Source organism: Tasmannia lanceolata, unplaced genomic scaffold (genome assembly GCF_043159265.1).
Source record: "Tasmannia lanceolata isolate RefF3 unplaced genomic scaffold, GAP_Taslan_0.1 ptg000008l, whole genome shotgun sequence".
Classification (NCBI taxonomy): Eukaryota; Viridiplantae; Streptophyta; class Magnoliopsida; order Canellales; family Winteraceae; genus Tasmannia; species Tasmannia lanceolata.
The window spans coordinates 11,243,374-11,261,003 of NW_027518685.1; the positions used below are offsets into that span (position 1 = coordinate 11,243,374).

At 37.9% G+C, this 17,630-nt stretch overlaps 2 protein-coding genes across 5 annotated transcripts in view; both read right to left on the reverse strand.

Annotated features, from left to right (window-relative positions):
- Positions 1–3,206: 3,206 nt before the first annotated feature.
- Positions 3,207–3,701, reverse strand: LOC143882722 (DUF4228 domain protein). The gene has a single exon (XM_077386159.1). The coding sequence runs from the start codon at positions 3,699–3,701 to the stop codon at positions 3,207–3,209; it is 495 nt and encodes a 164-aa protein (XP_077242274.1).
- Positions 3,702–4,225: 524 nt separating this feature from the next.
- LOC143884344 (serine/threonine-protein kinase 12-like) overlaps positions 4,226–17,630 on the reverse strand; it is a 30,997-nt gene continuing 17,592 nt past the window's right edge. For 2 of the 4 annotated variants that reach the window (XM_077387855.1, XM_077387853.1), the window contains 5 exons: positions 14,378–14,469; positions 14,056–14,144; positions 11,423–11,535; positions 8,563–8,703; positions 4,226–4,564 (listed from right to left, as the gene is read on the reverse strand). In XM_077387855.1, the coding sequence (XP_077243970.1) occupies positions 8,583–8,703; positions 11,423–11,535; positions 14,056–14,144; positions 14,378–14,469 (415 nt within the window). In that variant the 3' untranslated portion in view covers positions 4,226–4,564; positions 8,563–8,582. Of the gene's footprint in view, positions 4,565–8,562; positions 8,704–11,422; positions 11,536–14,055; positions 14,145–14,350; positions 14,470–17,630 lie in introns of all 4 variants that reach the window. The other 2 variants (XM_077387854.1, XM_077387852.1) reach the window with 1 other exon arrangement.

Below are 17,630 nucleotides of genomic sequence, written 5' to 3' on the forward strand. Positions count from 1 at the left end.
CTTTCTTTTGGGAAATGAAATATTTGCTCTCACCCCTTTTCTTCCCGGGCCACCCCTTGTAGTGTGAAAAGAGTAGCCATAAATACACACAGAAGGAGATGACCCAAGGAAGAAAAGTGAGCTAATGTATAACGGGCTGATGTTTCTATTGGCATGTTTTGATACTTTCCAAATTTTTATTTAAAATTTTTCTCACTGGCTGTTACAATTCCCTCTTCTTCAAAAAGTCAGCCACAAAATGGCTTTTGGTGGAATGGCCTAGCAAATCCCTTTTTCTTTACATAGAAAATGGATCTAGAAACCCCCTTAGGGTATATATAGGTGATGGGGACTAAGCATGAGAGGAGGGTGTGTAGAGGAAGTGGAAGAACTTATTTAGGCTAAGAGGGGATACCCAAATTCATGGAAAAGAAAATAACATGACGAGCAATCTTTTCTCTGCTAGATCCTAGATGAAAATAGATATAAGCTTTATGATGAGAGATGTAATCCAGAGAAACAAAGGACAAACCTAAAATTCAATTTGTCTTCTACAGAGGGGTGTAGATACGGAAAACATGTCCATCCAAATACCTTAAGCAGAGTATAATCAGGTTTAATGTGAAATAACTGTTTAGTTTAACTTTTTTCCCTTGGTTGAGGAGAAGACAACATAGAGATCTTCAATGGTAACATGATCTCAAAGAGTTTATATATATATAAGTGAAAAAGAGTGGTAATTTGAGAAGCAATAGCCAAATTACAAAGTAAAAAATAAAGATCAAACCATAGATCCCAAAACTCCTTAGGGCCGTAATCCTTTTCCTTTTCTCAATGAGAAAACATTAGAATCTCTAACCCTTCCTCTCTCATGATGAATTCCCTCTCATGAGATTTCCTTATGCAGAGTGCATATCCCTTCATGTTTTACAAGATAGATCAATATGGGATTACATTTCCTACTCGATCGAGTAGATAACGTTATATAATCCGTCGGTAGAAATACAGTGGGCCCACATTGTTTGGATGATCCAAACCATTCATTTGATTACAAACTATAGCTAATCATTTTTTTTTTCTATTAAACCAGCAATTTGCAGTACTCCAAAAGTCCTCTTATCAAATAGTTTTAATCATCCATCGATCACTCCCAACTAAAAACATAAAATCATCATGAACCACCGTGTTGTGCACTGACAGAACTGAAAAGAAAAGGTTTGGACTTGGGATACAGCTGAAGTTCTTGATAACTCAGAATACTACCTAACACCAAAATATCACAAAAATGGAGAAAACATGAAAGCACTTGGACATCGATCAAATCTCGGGAACAAATAACGCCTGAGCCCCCTGGTGTTGCAACTGGGTGCACTCTATACTCTTGTAGCCAGTGTTTCAAATTGAATTTTTGCTTGAGTATAGATTGCACAATCTACTCTTGTGCAATCTATACTCTTACAAGGTTGTACCCCATCTTCCTGTCCTAGTGACATGCTGCTTGGCCTGCTCTTTTTACTTCTTTCCTATTTTCACTTCCACTAATATTTTCCCTGAGCGAAATAAGGCTTCCAACATTGAGTAATTGTGCCAAAGCTCTATGGGAGCATGTGAAATTCAACTGTCCTAAACTCCTTTGTTTCTATAGAGTAAGAAATGAAATTTTTCGAAGACCATAGTAGCATTTCCCCATCCTTCCAAATACATAATGTTTTCAAATTCCTATAAACAAAGGTGTATCCAAGTGGATACTGATTTCTTTAGTCCACGATTCCTGCTTCATCACCCATATCTAAATAAAATATCCAACATATCAATTATAGACAGAAATCCTCTAAACACTACAGGAGGCCGAGATACAAAGCCAGAGTCAGTATTTGGCACTAGTCTGAACTTCTCATCCCTAGCATCAAAGGCAACGGTTGATTGTATAGAGGCCTGACTGATATGAATATTGGTGGCCCAATGAAGGGCCATATTGACAGATGTCAGTGACCAAAAAAACCATGTCAAATGGGCGAGGGACATGTCCAATCTTCCTCCATCCTAGCATTCCAAAACAATATATGGGTCGGATTTACACGAATAATCAATATTTGAATACAACATTCTTATCACCTTAGATTCATCAATTTCAGGATCATGATAAAACCTGATATAACTCGGTCACCCATACGTTTGGTGGCTTCCGGCTCATGGGACTGGGATTCAGTCAAGTATAGAAAGCCATTACAAGATACCATGATATCATAGGAGAGCTTCATACGAGTAAATTGGGTGTTGATTGGGGCTACAGCATTGCGTATGTCACAAGAATAGTATTCTAGCAGATAGGGATAGTCAAAGCGAGGCTTCTATAGCGTAGAATGAAACTGGGATTTTTCTTGTTGGATTGTGGAGGTGCATAGTGGGAAAACTATACGATCCTTCATTACACATAGCCCGAGCTTGCATAAGAACCTGCATTGTGACAGTGCCTTGATGGGCAGTCTAGATAAGATCTCAGAGAGGATTTCCCTCAGAAAATTGTTGATATTATGTCGGGACTTTCTGAATTTCTCTTTCATTGTCCTGTCTTCCAAGAATTGAATCCTCAGACGGTTCTTCATAGAGAGAGATGTTAATAGGCCTAAAATTTTCGAGAGAACGAGGGATGGGTTGGTGGAAAGAGGGCTCCGAAAGGGACCAAAAGTTTTTCACGGCATAGTATGAAGGATTGAGATGGTTAGTCGAAGTTTTATTTTTAATAAAATAACATTCACACAAGGTTTTTCAAAAAACCTACATTTTCACGTTATATTTCCAACACTTTACCCATTGATCTAAAACAAGACATGCACTCGACAAATATCACACTGACTTCAACTCATCAAAGCACTCTCACATGTTATTATTCAACTCACTGCGACCAACACTGTAACTCCTATTTTGTAACGATAAAACGCTATCCCAATTAGTTTTTCAAATAAAAGAAGTTTTCATGGTTCTTTCAAATCTTCATTATAAAAGAAAAAAAACTAACGAAAATTTGGTGTTAGGCCTCCTCTTTGCTTCTGATTTCAGAATTATATAGTATCTACTAAGAGCAGCATCTCAAATTAATTTCCTACACCAAGACCATGAAAGAGATGAATTTAGATATCTGGGTCAAAGTCTTCGACCAAAATTACAATGAAGTCCACTTCAAAGAAGAGAAAGTAACCTTAGTTTCTCTACACATGGATGATGGATCAAATCCTCTGTGGAGTCTCAACTATGGTGTCCAATGAGGGTCTCCATGAACCCTGCCTTGAGAATCTCTCGTTCGAGTCCGAATATCTAATGACCAGATCATTCACTGGCTTGACTTCAGAAGGGAACATGCAAAACTCACTAAAGACTGGAAAGATCCTTCCAATGTTCTTAGAACCTCCTTGCTTCATTGCTTTTGAGGCCTTGTTTGAGAGCGAGACCATATCTTCATTAGTAAGAACTGAATAGATCATCTCCATTGGAAGAAGGAAGTAAAACCTACGTGGCTCAAGATCTTCGTCGGCAGCCAGGCCGGGAATCCGGCGGCCCACCTTGAGATCAGTCAAGTCACAGACAAATTGTCTTGGGTTCTCTAGCATTAGCTCAGCTGCTTTAATTGGCCACTTGTACTCTTCAACTCTGCCATCACTGAATAAAACTTTAAACTCTCTACCACAAATAATGGAAGGAGAACAAGAAGCAGTGTTTCCCATGAAGAGCTGTGGTTGAGAGAGAGAGAGAGAGAGAGAGAGAGAGAGAGAGAGAGACTAGTTAGTAGTTAGAACGATTCATTTGTAGCGGCATTTGATGGGTGATGAGTTCTTTTCAAATTGTGGTTGATTTGAGTCCCCAAAGGGCATGGACAAATTTATGCATGAGAACTGTGGAGAGAGAGAGAGAGAGAGAGAGAGAATTTCTTGTGGATTAAACAAAGGGGGGGGCACATGGCTCGGCATGGGGAGAGCTCGCTTCGAGATATGTCTAGACAAATGATAAGATATGGAACACCTATTACTACACGAAATTATTCGTTTTCGTGGGTCACCTAACGCTACAAGGGTTTTTATATTGAAGTGATATATTCGCCCAGTTTTCTTGCCCGAGCCACCCCCATCTAGCATATTTATGATTACTCTTTTTACACTAGAAGGAGGTGGCCCGGGTAAGAAAAGGGGGCGAATATATAATTTCCCTTTTCTTAAGAAAGATTAGAAAGCATAAAGATGGGGCCCATATATATTCTATATGATGTTTGACAGTAGTTTTTATCGGTAACATGGCAATTCCATATTTTTTTTAGGGATGGGTCACATCTCATAGTTTTTATGTTGCAGGCAAATTTCACAAAGTATTAGCCGCTACGTTCACTAATAATCTACAACCTAAACATATGAGCTCAACTAGTATTTTCTTTGAGGACTCTTCCGGTATCCCATCACATCAACCCAATCTACGGCTACAATTCAATCTTTGCTAGATGTGGCAAGTGCACCTTGAACTATCCAATGTGTCACCCCACTTCGATAAAAGAGTCCACATATTGCATTGCACGGGTCGATCCTCTCCAATCATCGGCCTACAATCAAATTTTTAAATAAAAAGGGTCAGAAATTCACGTTTAATGTGCAAAAGTCCACCGAATGAACGGTTGTGATTGACCATTAGTATGACTAATGTGGGGCCCACTGGATGAACAGTTTGATCCATGCATCATCTTAAAGTTTACTAAACATCATTATATTAAAATCTACTTGAAATGATTCCCTTGGCTGATATGCTAAATCTATGCATATGTAAAAGCCAATACGCCAATACAAAAATCCATCTTAAAGTTTGGTAAACATGACTATATCACTTTATGAGGAATCCTGATTAACATACTCTCACTTATAGCATCTCAAGATTATATTAAAACTGTATTTGGAAGGTGAGGGTGACGGTTGAGTACAAAAGAAAACGAAAAATTAAAGGCATTGTATATACAGAGAGGTGAATGGCTGTTGCTTGCAAGAATCAAAAGGTTACTAAATCAAAAGGTTGGAGAGCAAATCCACACCCACTTCCTGCATGTCATTTCGGCCAATAACAAAATGCTTACTTTATTTCTCATTTTTCCTATTAATCTGAATGTGAAAATGGAGAAATAGGAATACTTTGGTTTGGCAATTCATAATCAGGATTGGGTATCTAGAATATCTCCTGTCCCAGCTCCCAGGACCAAAAAATATGAAGAAGAGAAGTATACACTGAATGTATTTGGCAATAAATTTCATCATTATTCATAAAAAAAAGTATACATCGAATCTCAGAGCATTAACCATCTCTACAATCCGATGAGTGGGACGAACCATTTGATCAGGATGGAATAATTAAAGTATCAACTTTGGGATCTATCATACCAATCACCATCTGATTTGATCAGTCACCTGTGAGCGACAGTGCACCAAAAGGTCCATTGATCTGATGGTTAGGATCAAGATATTGGTGATATTTTTAGGATTTGGATTATCCAAGATATGGGCTATCAATCAAACAGTCATCGGTTGATGGGCATTCACCCTAGTGTGATTGTAGAGATAGTGTATACAGCGAGTTCCAGTGTATAGTTCAGTATAGAATTATTCTCATAATTAAATACTAAGCAGGGTTACATAAAATACTCATAATTAAATACTAAGCATAGTTATATTAAATAATAAAATTTTAATCTTAGGTTGGAATCTTCTCAGATAAGAAAACAATAAACTGTTGGTATCATTCAATGTGAAATGCAATCTGCACAGCATTGTTGTGACCCATGCTTTCAGAATAGAAATAAACTGTTGATATCATTCCATGTGAAATGCAATCTGCACAGCATTGTTGTGACCCATGCTTTCAGAATATTTTCATTATTCAGACCTCTTCATCAAAAAGTTGAAGCAAAGACAGGCCCAAAACAGTTCCTCACAAACAAATTATTAATTAAATTTGTCAAAATTCTTAAATATAATGTTTTTAGAAAAGATCCCTATACTTGGATAAATAACGGTATGCCTTAAAATGATGCAGGTTTCCGAGTGCAGATCCTAATGTTTCATTTCTTGTAGTTAAGCTCTGCTTAGTGTACAGCTCAAAACTTGTGAAACACATTTGTCGGTCTATCTGCCAAGTCTTTAGCGAGGACTTTATATAAACATTCCACCAAGCTAATTGGTCTGAAATCTGCAACTTTATCCGGCCCCTTGTGATGTATGACTGGGGAGAGAAATGAAAGAAAGAGGAGAAGAAGGGAAGAAGAAAAGAGGAAGAAGAGAATAGAAGGAGTAGAATAGAAGAGAATAGGGAGGAAGAAGACTTCTTTAGAGGGGAGAAATCTTTATTTGTAAAAAAACTAATAATCTCTACTACATAAGGCCTATATATAGGCAATGGAACTAAAATTCCATGGAAATAAATAGAAGCCTTAAAACTTAAATAACACGGAAATAAAATCCTAGAAACTAAATAACATGTAAATAAATGCCTAGGAATCCTAATGGGCAAATATGCCTCTTATTGGGCCTACAATCCGCATCACCTTGACTTTAGAGATTAGGGCAATGAAAGTTGCATCTGTACTCATGTCAAGCGCCAAGCTCTCATAAAATTATCGAAAGAAAGTATAAACATCCCCCTTGATTGCATCCCAACAACACTGGAAGAAAGCTAAGCAGAATCCATTAGGCCCTCGGGCACGGTCACTTATCAAAGAAAACATACCAACCCTGATCTCTTCTTCATCATCAAATGGATTTTCTAAATCAACACTGTCAGCCTCACCAATCTCACTAAACTCCACCCCCGCCTAGGGCACTCCACAGCTTCAAAAGAATAAAGTTCATGGCAGAAATTCAAAATCACCTTGATAATGGATTCCTTATCCTCGCATCTGATTCCGTCTACTTGGATGATGCTAATATGATTCCCTCTTCGTCTAGCACTAGCAATCCCGTGAAAATAGGCCAATAACAGGATATGGGTTCAAGTAAAAGGCAAATTGGAGTTTCTTTTGTTTGTATGTCTGTCAGCAATATAGAGATGAGCTGATCCTAAGAGCTTTTTCCTAATAGAGGGTGATAGGTATACATGATTGAACATCCTCCCAACACAGCAGCTTGCTCCAAAAATGTGTTTTGCAAAATCATATACAAGAAATTAAAGATCTACCCTCTCATGTAATTAACTACAGAAAATATAAAGCAAATCCTACTTGGATGATTGATTGGGACAAAACTAAACATAACTTTCATTAAATAGTCCTTGTTAAATGGATACTACTTCCACAACTTTATAGGACCTAGAATCATATCCATCCCATCTACCCATATAGGAGTGTGTTAGTACCCTAAGCTTTCAAGTCAATACGTAATTACTCTCAGATTTTCTTATCAGTTGCTCTTTTATGTTTATTGTTCCTATATCCCCTGAACAGGTTCTCTACTTACTGACAGCATCCTGTCTCATAAACTTCCCAATTTCCCCTCATGATTGTCAAAATACACCTTTACAAGGGAGAAATACAATACAAGTTTTCCTCTCAACCCTTTGCTTAGTAGCCATATCACCAGTCCTGATTTGCATCCCTCCGGAAGTTTGAGTAACAAACACTTGACTTCTTCAAGGATTCAAACATCTATTTCAGTTCAAACATCAGTCCCACGGAAGTCGAAGTAATCCATTTTGAAGTTTATAGAAATATATGGAAATCTTGTAAAAATCATACAAGTTTCTGGTAAACCATTCAAACAAGAGAAATTTAAGATGAAACTTCGGGAAATGCTATCATGGATTTACCATTAGAAAAAAAAGGTTTTACCATTCAAAAAAAAAAACTTCACAAAATGCTAGAATAAGCACAGATATAGAATTAGAAACCATCACATAAGCAATATAACTATCCATAATGGTTAAACAAGATCAAACAACTAGTAGTGACATGTGCAGTCTCGAGCAGTAGGTTCATTCTAAACATAGATGTTTCACGTGCTTTGAAAGTTGAAGATTGTGCCATTGCTTTTACTTTTCTACTTCCTCGTCTTATTAATCAAATGAGGATTAATATTTCTTGGATATATGAATTTTTTTGGTTATACGGGTGCATGCAAGGAGTCAAACTTAAGAATTCGGTCCGGACTTACGTTGAACTTTGGACCCCATGGAAATTCAGACATGTCGGCCATAATAAAGATGTGTCGGAGGTAGTTCAAAACCATGGTAGTGAGAACTCTGAGAACCATTTAGTGTGGTAGTGTCAAAGGATTGAGTCTATCATCTAATAAGTTTTTTGGTACACCTGAACAGATTTGACTTCCCAAATGAAATACTAAATTCTCTCAATTCAGTAACATAAGATTAAAATCCTCTATATTTGAAATGGTGACTCCACAATTCCAAGAGAATATAGTATACGAGTTTAAAGTGTATGGGAGTTTTACTTTTACATATGTGCAAGCTCCTAATTACAATGTAAAGTCTGTAAATTATCAATGTTGCGCATCTGATCTCAAGCAGTCCACATTTATAAATTAACTCATCATATAGTAATTCGCATACCTACTTACTGGAGCAACCTTTTAGCAGACCGGGCAACCAGGTTTGGATAAGGACATGGATTCTTCTTCTAATATTTCTATAACAGACGCAAATGTTGTTGGCCTTTCAGAAGGCTCTGGTTTCAAGCACGATCGTATCAACCTGCACAATAATAAAATAAAATAAAAACATATTATGGAGAAATTGCAGTGCGGAGTCCCATGCAGGTAAAGTGTGTTTGAGGATCTAGCTGTAGAAAGGAAGAAATGGTAAAAGCATGGTGACAAACAAATTGTTTTTATGAATGGTAGGTCCAATGTCCCCACAGAACATTTAATCCATATTGTTATGCTTTATTTTTTAACCATAATCCATGTTGTTATGCCGTTTGCTATGTTGATAAGAAATACAGCTCATCTAATTGTCAATTGAGGAAAGAAAGTAGAAGCTACAAACTGGTTCAACGCAATATAGAGGAGTGGAAATATCTTTATAGTAGTAAATGCATATTATGTTAAAATGAAGGGTGAGTATAATTTGATAAGACTTCTTCATCAAAATCATATTTATAATTTGTTGGCTCACTATCGCCCCTCTGTTACAGCCTGGGCCCCGAAAGCTCGCACAAGTTGAGCCATCCTGGCCAGCTACTCCAGTTCGGATTATTCGGAAAAAAAAACACTTTAGGAGGAATTGATAACTGCATTTTCATTTCTGAATAATCAAATGAGTATTACCTGGTCACCAAAATTGGGTATCATCCCAATTGAAAGTGGTAGGTGGTTCCTAGTAAATAACAAGACTGGAGCGGATGAATCAGACTTTGAGGCAATTTGTGAAGCACTCCACTCTTTGTTGGAGATAGAGCCATGAAGCACCCAGCACCTAGGAAGTCAAGGTTCTGATGGTACTTCAAGGGGTAACTTGATGGATGCATGCAGTTCAGGTAGTGGCCAAGATCCATCGGTACAATGGACTCCAAAATTTCTAACTTCAAACCTGAGCAGTTGGTACAGGCACATCTTTTTTGGTTTTGAATGATAAATTATGAACTTTCCTACGGTTGGATGGGTTCATAAACTGCGGAGAGAATCCACTAAAACGTTTCACACCATGGGTTTCACATTCACATCTAATAGTATTGGGGAGCTAAATGTTGAAAATTTTATCGATGCATTCCACCATGTTGGGGCCAAGAACAATTGCTACATTCACATCTAAATAATATGGAGTTTGATAGTCTGTAAAGGAGTGTTGTAGTTTAAGGACATTCAACATAGAAAGCAAAGATAGTGTTACCCGAGGAGACAAAGTAAGATTTGTTTTAGTGTTAATGTAGGATGAGAAGTAAGATTTGTTTTAGTGTTAATGTAGGATGAGAAGTAATATTTGTTTCAACATGATGATAGTGAAACAATGGTGTGTGAAACCTTTTGGTGGATTCTCTCTGCAGTTTAGGGACCCATTCGAAGGAAAGAGCATAATTTGGGCTGACACAATACATGTGATTAGAAACTCAGTGCAATGGAAAAGCCTTCAATGTCAATTGCTTCTATTTTAATGAGGTAGTAAAATCAGGTCAAGCATCATGGCTGTTGCGAATTTTCCATTGGGTGGCCACAGATTCACATAGCTAAACAATCATGAGTATCCAGTAATGACTCAGATAATTTTTTTAACTCAGAAAAGTGGGGAGCCCATTTTCCTGGGCTAGTCCATGGAAAGTATTCTGCAGCTTTTGTAGGAACACCCTGCGTAGATATTAAGGATGGTTGGAAGTAGTGGCAAGTAGATGAAGGTGAAAGATGACATCTAAAATCAATCCACTCCCTAAATCTATAATTTTGGTGATAGTTCTATTTGAAATCTAGGGCTGATGGGAATTGGTGGCACTTTTCAAGATCACTCAGGTGGAGCCACCACAATTGAGCTTCTTAAATCTATAAGGGCCCATTTGGATGCCGAGAAGATTTTGATTTGGATCTCACATTTGCAGCCCTTTTGTGTTGTGAGTTGGATCCGGATCAAATCCTTGGATTTCCAAATCAGCAACTGACAGTGAAAAAAATCAGATTTCCAAATATGCTGTGGAAATAAGTAATTGGAAATTCACAGATCTGGTAGTTTCCTTCACCCTCTTTGCTCCTAAACCTCACCCCTCTAGTAGGAAGTACTCTCTCTCAACATGAGCTGGCAGATCTATTCCTTTTGTATTCAAAACTCAATTCCAAATTCAAATACAAAATATGAGGTATCCAAACGGGCCCTAAGTTCAATCATAATTAAGCTAGAGATCCGGGGGCAATGAGAATTGGGGCTATTTCTCAATATCACTCAGGAGGGGTTAAGTAAGAGATCCGAATTAAGACGACATTCTAACTTTCTTTCAGGTCATTAGATATGTTTTCCCACCATCTTCCAGGGCCTTTAAAGGGGAGGCTAACACTTAAAATCATCAGACCGAGTAATGTAGGTCCAATTTTATAGAAGTGACAATTTTGGATATCCAACGTAGGTGAATAAAGGTGCAAAATATCTGTAGAGAATAGTAGACCCGTTCAAAGAGGTTTTGCGTACTTGCAAAACCATGGAGGTATCATCTTACACTTCCATTGAGAAGCAAACTCAACAAACGAGCCTCTCAAGGAAGGGTATATAGATTAACTTCGACATTTGGGACCCATACTGTAATACCATGAGAATATATTTTTGATAATTATTTTTTTCCAAGAAAAAACTATTTTGGCTATTAAAATATGCCATATTCTTAATTATTTTAATTTCTTATACATCGTTATGACAATTATTCATAAACTATTTATTCAAGTAATAATGCTTTGAGAAAAAAGAATGTGAGAAGAGATGAAAATACCACACTTACTGTTGAATTCTTACAGGGCATCGACTTAGCTTAAACTTGGGTTCAACATCAAATGATTTCGGACTTGTGATGTCAAAGGTCACGTTAGGAAGTAAGGCCCGCCCTTCTAACATCTGTAACAAAGACACTCCAAATAAAAGAACTATACAGGAGAACTCCTTTGAAAAGGTGATAACCTTCTATTTCATTTACAAGTTGCCAATGTAGCATGCAAGTAGTAAAACAACCATCAGCAACCTCTAAAATAATCTATTCAAATTAAAGGGATTGTATTCATATAAGAACAACTGTAAATAATAACATTTAGAGTAGGAACTTGTTCTATGGGTAGGGAACCTGTTGTATGGATATCCAAAAGTCACAGGATATATAGGATGACCATTCAACACTTTAGTTGACTTATGGAATGTATGTGGGTGTGTGTATATATATCAGTGTTGCATCCATCTTTTGTAACTATTGTATTACTTATATATAGTGTAGTTAGTTAAGTGCTCATCATACTAGTATATAACAAAATTAGTTAAATGCTTATCAAACTACAACATTCCATGTAACATATATGAAGATTCTCATGGGCTAATGTAATGCGGTGTTTTGCATCAAGTGGGAATGCTTTCAATCTGTCACAACAACGAGACCACCCACTGGGGTAGTAGTAAACTAGTAACCCAGCCCCATGCCATGTAGGGGTGCAACTCAGGCCGGGTTCAACCCGAAAAAAAGTCGGGTCGGGTTCAACCCGAAAAAAGTCGGGCCGGGTCGGGTTGAGTTCGGGTCAGGATCAAGATCAGGTTGAGTTTTTCCATCCCGGTTTGAGTTCGGGTCGGGGTCGGGTTGAAAAAATGGGTTCCTCGGGTCGGGTCAGGTTGAACCTCGTCGGGTTGGAAAACGGGTCGGGTCGGGTTGGGGTTGGAAAATTGGGTTCCTCGGGTCAGGTCGGGTTGGCCTCAACCCGACCCGAGTTGCACCTCTATTGCCATGTAATGCCTTCATTTATTTTTAACTTATTTGTGCTGCCACGGTGCTGATTCCCTTTGCTTGTACACTGTTACAATGATGTAATGGAAAGGGGCCCATCAAATAGGTCACTTACGCAACTTAAGCGATGGGGACTGTTAACTTACCAACTTCTCCAAAGGCGTTATTTATCTCTCATACTTTAACACTCCCCCGCACGTGTGGCCCACTTGGCAAACACGTGGCACATGTGGTCCCACTTTGGGCCGACCATCGCATGCGGATTTTTGCTATCCGGGAGGTTTGAACTCGAGACCATTGGCTCTGATACCATGTTAACTTACCAACTTCTCCAAAAGCTTAAGCTGTTGGAGAAAGGCGTTATTTATCTTTCATACTTTAACAGGGACCATCATATTTAAGGTGAGATATATAGAGGTACCATTAAAAAAGAGATGAGCTATACAAAGGGAGAAAAGTTGCGGGTTTTTTTTAGGGGAGTGATAAATCGACTCCCCTATATCTTAAATCGACCCCCTATGTGTCTATCTCTCTCATCTTTCTCTCTCTAAGCCAGAGGAGAGAGAAAGACACATAGGGGGTCGATTTAAGATATTTGGGGGTCGATTTATCACTGCCCTTTTTTTATTGAAAACCCTATGAACTTTTTCTCTGTACTATCTTCCTCTTTTCATTTCTCCTCCCATTTCAGTTCGAACACCGCAGCAACATATCTACACAAACAAGGCAGCAAGTGGGTCATAAACCCGCACGAACAAAAGAAAAGTACTAACATTGGTCACAAGAACATCATGAAGACAACAATTAGGGCAGAAACCTTTCAAATTCACAAAGAAGGTAGCAACCAATAGAGCAGCAACAGATCTACACAAATAGAGAAGCAGGGAGGCAGGGAGATGACAGAAAAAAAGGGCAGCACACACATAAACAAGGCAGCAAATTGAAAGTCCACAAAGATGGCAGCAATCTACTACTCACGAAGACCGCAGAAACAGATCCAAACAAGTGAGGCAGCAAGTGGGTCATACGAGCCACACGAACACAAAGAAGGCACTATTCTTAGGCATGAGAACAGCATGAAGGCCACAAAGACTCAAATTTCATGTATATTGGTAGTACACAGTCTACATCACACAGGCGCAAGGGCACAGGTATATTCATAAGGTTTCTGCGCACAAACAATGGGAAAAACCTAGATCTTTTGGCCCGATCAGAATAACCAAGGAGAAGAAACTTAGAAAAGATAGCACATGTTCCAAAGAGGAAGAAAAACAAACTTACACATCTCATTCTAAAAACAGGGGAGGCTTATCACCTCCATTTAATGTTTTCAGTAATTCTATGACGAGGTGAGGTTAAATTGCTTATTGCATCTAGATTGAATTGTATGTGTACATACATATAAGCATTTATGTAGTATAAATGCACATGTGCATGTTATAATCAAGTACACACACATAGCAGTGACATCAATCAAAATGTCCATCACATGGGAATAGGACTAAACTGAACACGGAAAGAATGGAACGTTAATGGATGCATGATCAAACCTACCCACATAGATAGGAGATAAAAACATGCTAACAATGCAGGACTTCAAAAATAGAAATGTAAGTTGTCTTTTCTAGTGTAAGAAATTCCGTCATTTTTACCACATAGAATATTATAGCGAAAGAATGTAGATCTTTCTTGGTATCACATAAAGAATTGCAGCTGATGCTAGACTTGTCATCCCTCTGACCTGTTAAACAAAAGAAAGCATCATTAAATACACGAATTATATAAAGCATCATTAAATACACGAATTATATAAAGCATCATTAAATACAGGAATTATATACTTAAAGAAACAAGGTTTATACTGAACACTCTACTATACAAACAATACTAAATGAATGAATGCTATAATCTAACAAATTCAAATAGTCAGTGTTCAGCCAAAATTACAGTCAACTCTCAGATATGTTGACATACAGTTTTCTTCAAAAAGATGTATCTTCTCATAAAGCATCTGAACCCAATATTCACCAATCTTCAGATGTCCTCCTTCATCTTGCAACAAGTTTCTATATTGTCAAAGAACAAAAGAGATAAGATAATTCATACAGAAAAAATCGTCAATCAGACATCTGATTCTAGAAATGGTGCTCCAGGCATGAAAGAGACTCAAGTAGGAGACATTTTAAACAAAACATCAACATGATAATTCATATAAGCATGCTAGAGGTACAATATGTATTTAATATATGCTAGAGAATTCATTAGTCATTAATGGAAATTTAAGTAATTGCACATGTCATTAAATTTGCATGGTATCAGATCAAGGTTCCCTCAAAGTCCAACTTTATTCCTCTTTAGACAAAAGGTAAAATCCTCTTCACATCTTTCCATCTATATTCTCCCTTCTGTTCTTCTCTATTTGAAACACTTACAACCCTAGATCTCTCTTTTTCCACTCGAAAACCCTAGTTCCACATTTCTTCTTTTGAAAGCACTAGGGTTTAATTTCTTTCAATTTGAAACCCTAATCCCTCACTTCCTTTGCCACCTTCGAAACTCTAAAACCCTAAAAATAAGAAATCTCTTCTTTTCCATTCGTAGTCTCTAAACCCCTTCTCCATTTGAAAACCTAAACCCTTCTTCCTTTTGAAAACCCAGAGTCCCTTTTCTTCTCCATCTACAAACCCTAAACCACCTCTTCTCCATTCGAAAACCCTAACCCTTCACTTCCTTGGCCACCTTTGAAACTCTAAAACCCTAAAAAGAAGAAATCTCTTCTTTTCCATTCGTAATGTCTAAACCCCTTCTCCGTTTGAATACCCTAAACCCTTCTTCCTTTTGAAAACCCAAAGTCCCTTCTCCATCTACAAACCCTAAACCTCCTCTTCTCCATTCGAAAACCCTAATCCCTCTCTTCTCATTTTCAAACCCTAGATTCCCCTTCTCAACTAATCAAAACTCTAAACCCCTCCCTTGCCCCACTCACAATTTCTAAAACCACTACCTATATTCATGCAAACCAAAGACTCATTCTTTTTTCCATATTCAAAATCCATCTCTCTCATAAATACTGATCTTTCTTATGGCTTTTTCTTCCTCCATTAATTTACCCTCCTTAGTTTCCTATCCTCTCTCAACTTTGTTACTATAAAGCGTACTAAATAACAACTATCTTCTTTAGAAGAGTCATCTTCTCCTATTGCCCATGCCTAGGGCATCCTTGCTCATCTTGAGGGACTCACTATTGCTACTAACATATATGTGAAGGAGAAAGGAGTTGGCACTAAAAAACTGAAATGGGAGAAGAATCTAGAGCAAGAGACCTAGCACACAAGGATCATTAGATAAATTGCATGGATCAACTTCACCCTCTCACAAGTTCTAATGTAGATTCTAGATACAACCTCTACTTGTGAACTCTAGAATGCCCTTAAAGCTTTGTATTCAACAATCAGAAGAACGCATCCTGCAACTGTAGGCTGAAATCCAAAATTGACATATAGGTAGTCACATATGAATTCCTATGGAAGATAAGAGATATCTTTGATCAATGTGTGACCATCAAGCAAACCCTTGAAGAATGCAATAGATTTCATTATACCTTGACTGGCTTTGGGGATGAGTATAAGATTTTTAAGACCTCTCTTCTCACTCCAAAAGGATTTTCTGAACTGTATTTAGTTGCATATTCTTTTATTGCAATATGATGGGCTTAGGACATCTTCCTCATCACTTAAGAAGCCCTAAAGTTCTTAGTCCCCTTTCTAAACAATTTCGCGGTCCTTTATTCTACTGGATCTACTATTCTACTCCTTGTGGTCATGGACATGGTCATTACCAAGGCAGAGGCATCCCCCATATCATCAACAAAAATTACACAATCCTAAACATGGAGGTCCTCAACATCAGCTATTACCTACCCCATCTACTCCCCCAACGGCAATCATCTGCAACTCCCTCACACCCCCAACGCCCAAGAATATTTGCATCTATGAGTTGTTCGATATGTGGTCGCAATCACCACAGTGCTTCCAAGTACTACTATCGCTACGATTCAAAGTATCAACAATTCCTCCTAAAATCTGAAGGCTCATACACATCAGATGGGAGATCTCTCTTTTGTATCCATCACAAGCTTCATGGGTGGTTGATTCAATTGCCACACATCATCTATCTGCGACTTGTATATCATGGTCTCCAGTATTCCTTAACGTGGCCCTTCGCATATTGTTTTGGGAGATGGGACATCCCTAACCAGTGCATGTTGTCCTACTATTTATTGCCTATTTTTAATGCCCGACCCCACCAATGGTAGGTAGAACTGGTATTTTCGTGATTTAATCTTGGTCGTAGATTCTCCGATCGAAGATCAACGGTCTAGATCTCTGATTCAGAGCCTTTCGGACCGTTGGATCAATCCTCGAATCCTCTGGATCGTCGATTGGACCCATATGGGTAGTAGACCATGCCACTTGGGTATCAATCTCCTTTGATTTCCAAGAGATCAAGAGGATTGGAAAATCTAAGGCTCTCATTTAATCTATCTTAAAATCCATAATGTAATTTACATGTGTGTCTTAGCTAGCTTGGAAGGTTTGAGTTTTTGGGATTTCTTTTTAGGAAGCTTTGTTAGCACATCTCACTTTACATTTACTCAACTCAACTCAACTCAACAAAGCCTTTGTCCCAAACTAGTTGGGGTCGGCATCTCACTTTACGTATTTAATTCAAAAATCAAATTTTTGATCTTTGGGAGGAAAAATGGGATATGGAAGCTTACTAATTGATATCCATTAAACCAACTAATTTAGAAAGCAAAATAAAAGAGATTGGATATGTAAATTGAAAATCAAATCTTAGATCTTTAGGAGAAAAAATGAAATATGGAAGCTTACTAATTGATACCATCAAACCAACTAATTTAGAAAGCAAATTAAAAGAGATTGGATATGTAAATTGAAAATCAAATCTTAAATCTTTTTGAGAAAAGTTTTTATATACCTTAAGCTCTCCCTTAGAGTTAGGGCAAATTCGTTTCCCTCTAGAGAGGCCAAAACGCGGGAGAGAGAGAGAAAAGAAGAGAAGAGAAAAGGAGAGAGAGATAGAGAGAGAGAGAGAGGAGGAGGAGGAGGCGGCGGCAGCTTGGCATTCCTTCGGCTATGGAAAGGAGGCTTCGCATTCTTCGGCTTTCGTTGCCATCCAAGAAGGAGCACTAATACTTTTTCTT

Bases quoted from the DNA above. Each gene is read 5' to 3' on its own strand.
- LOC143882722 (XM_077386159.1), bottom strand. From the start codon at position 3,701: ATGGGAAACACTGCTTCTTGTTCTCCTTCCATTATTTGTGGTAGAGAG.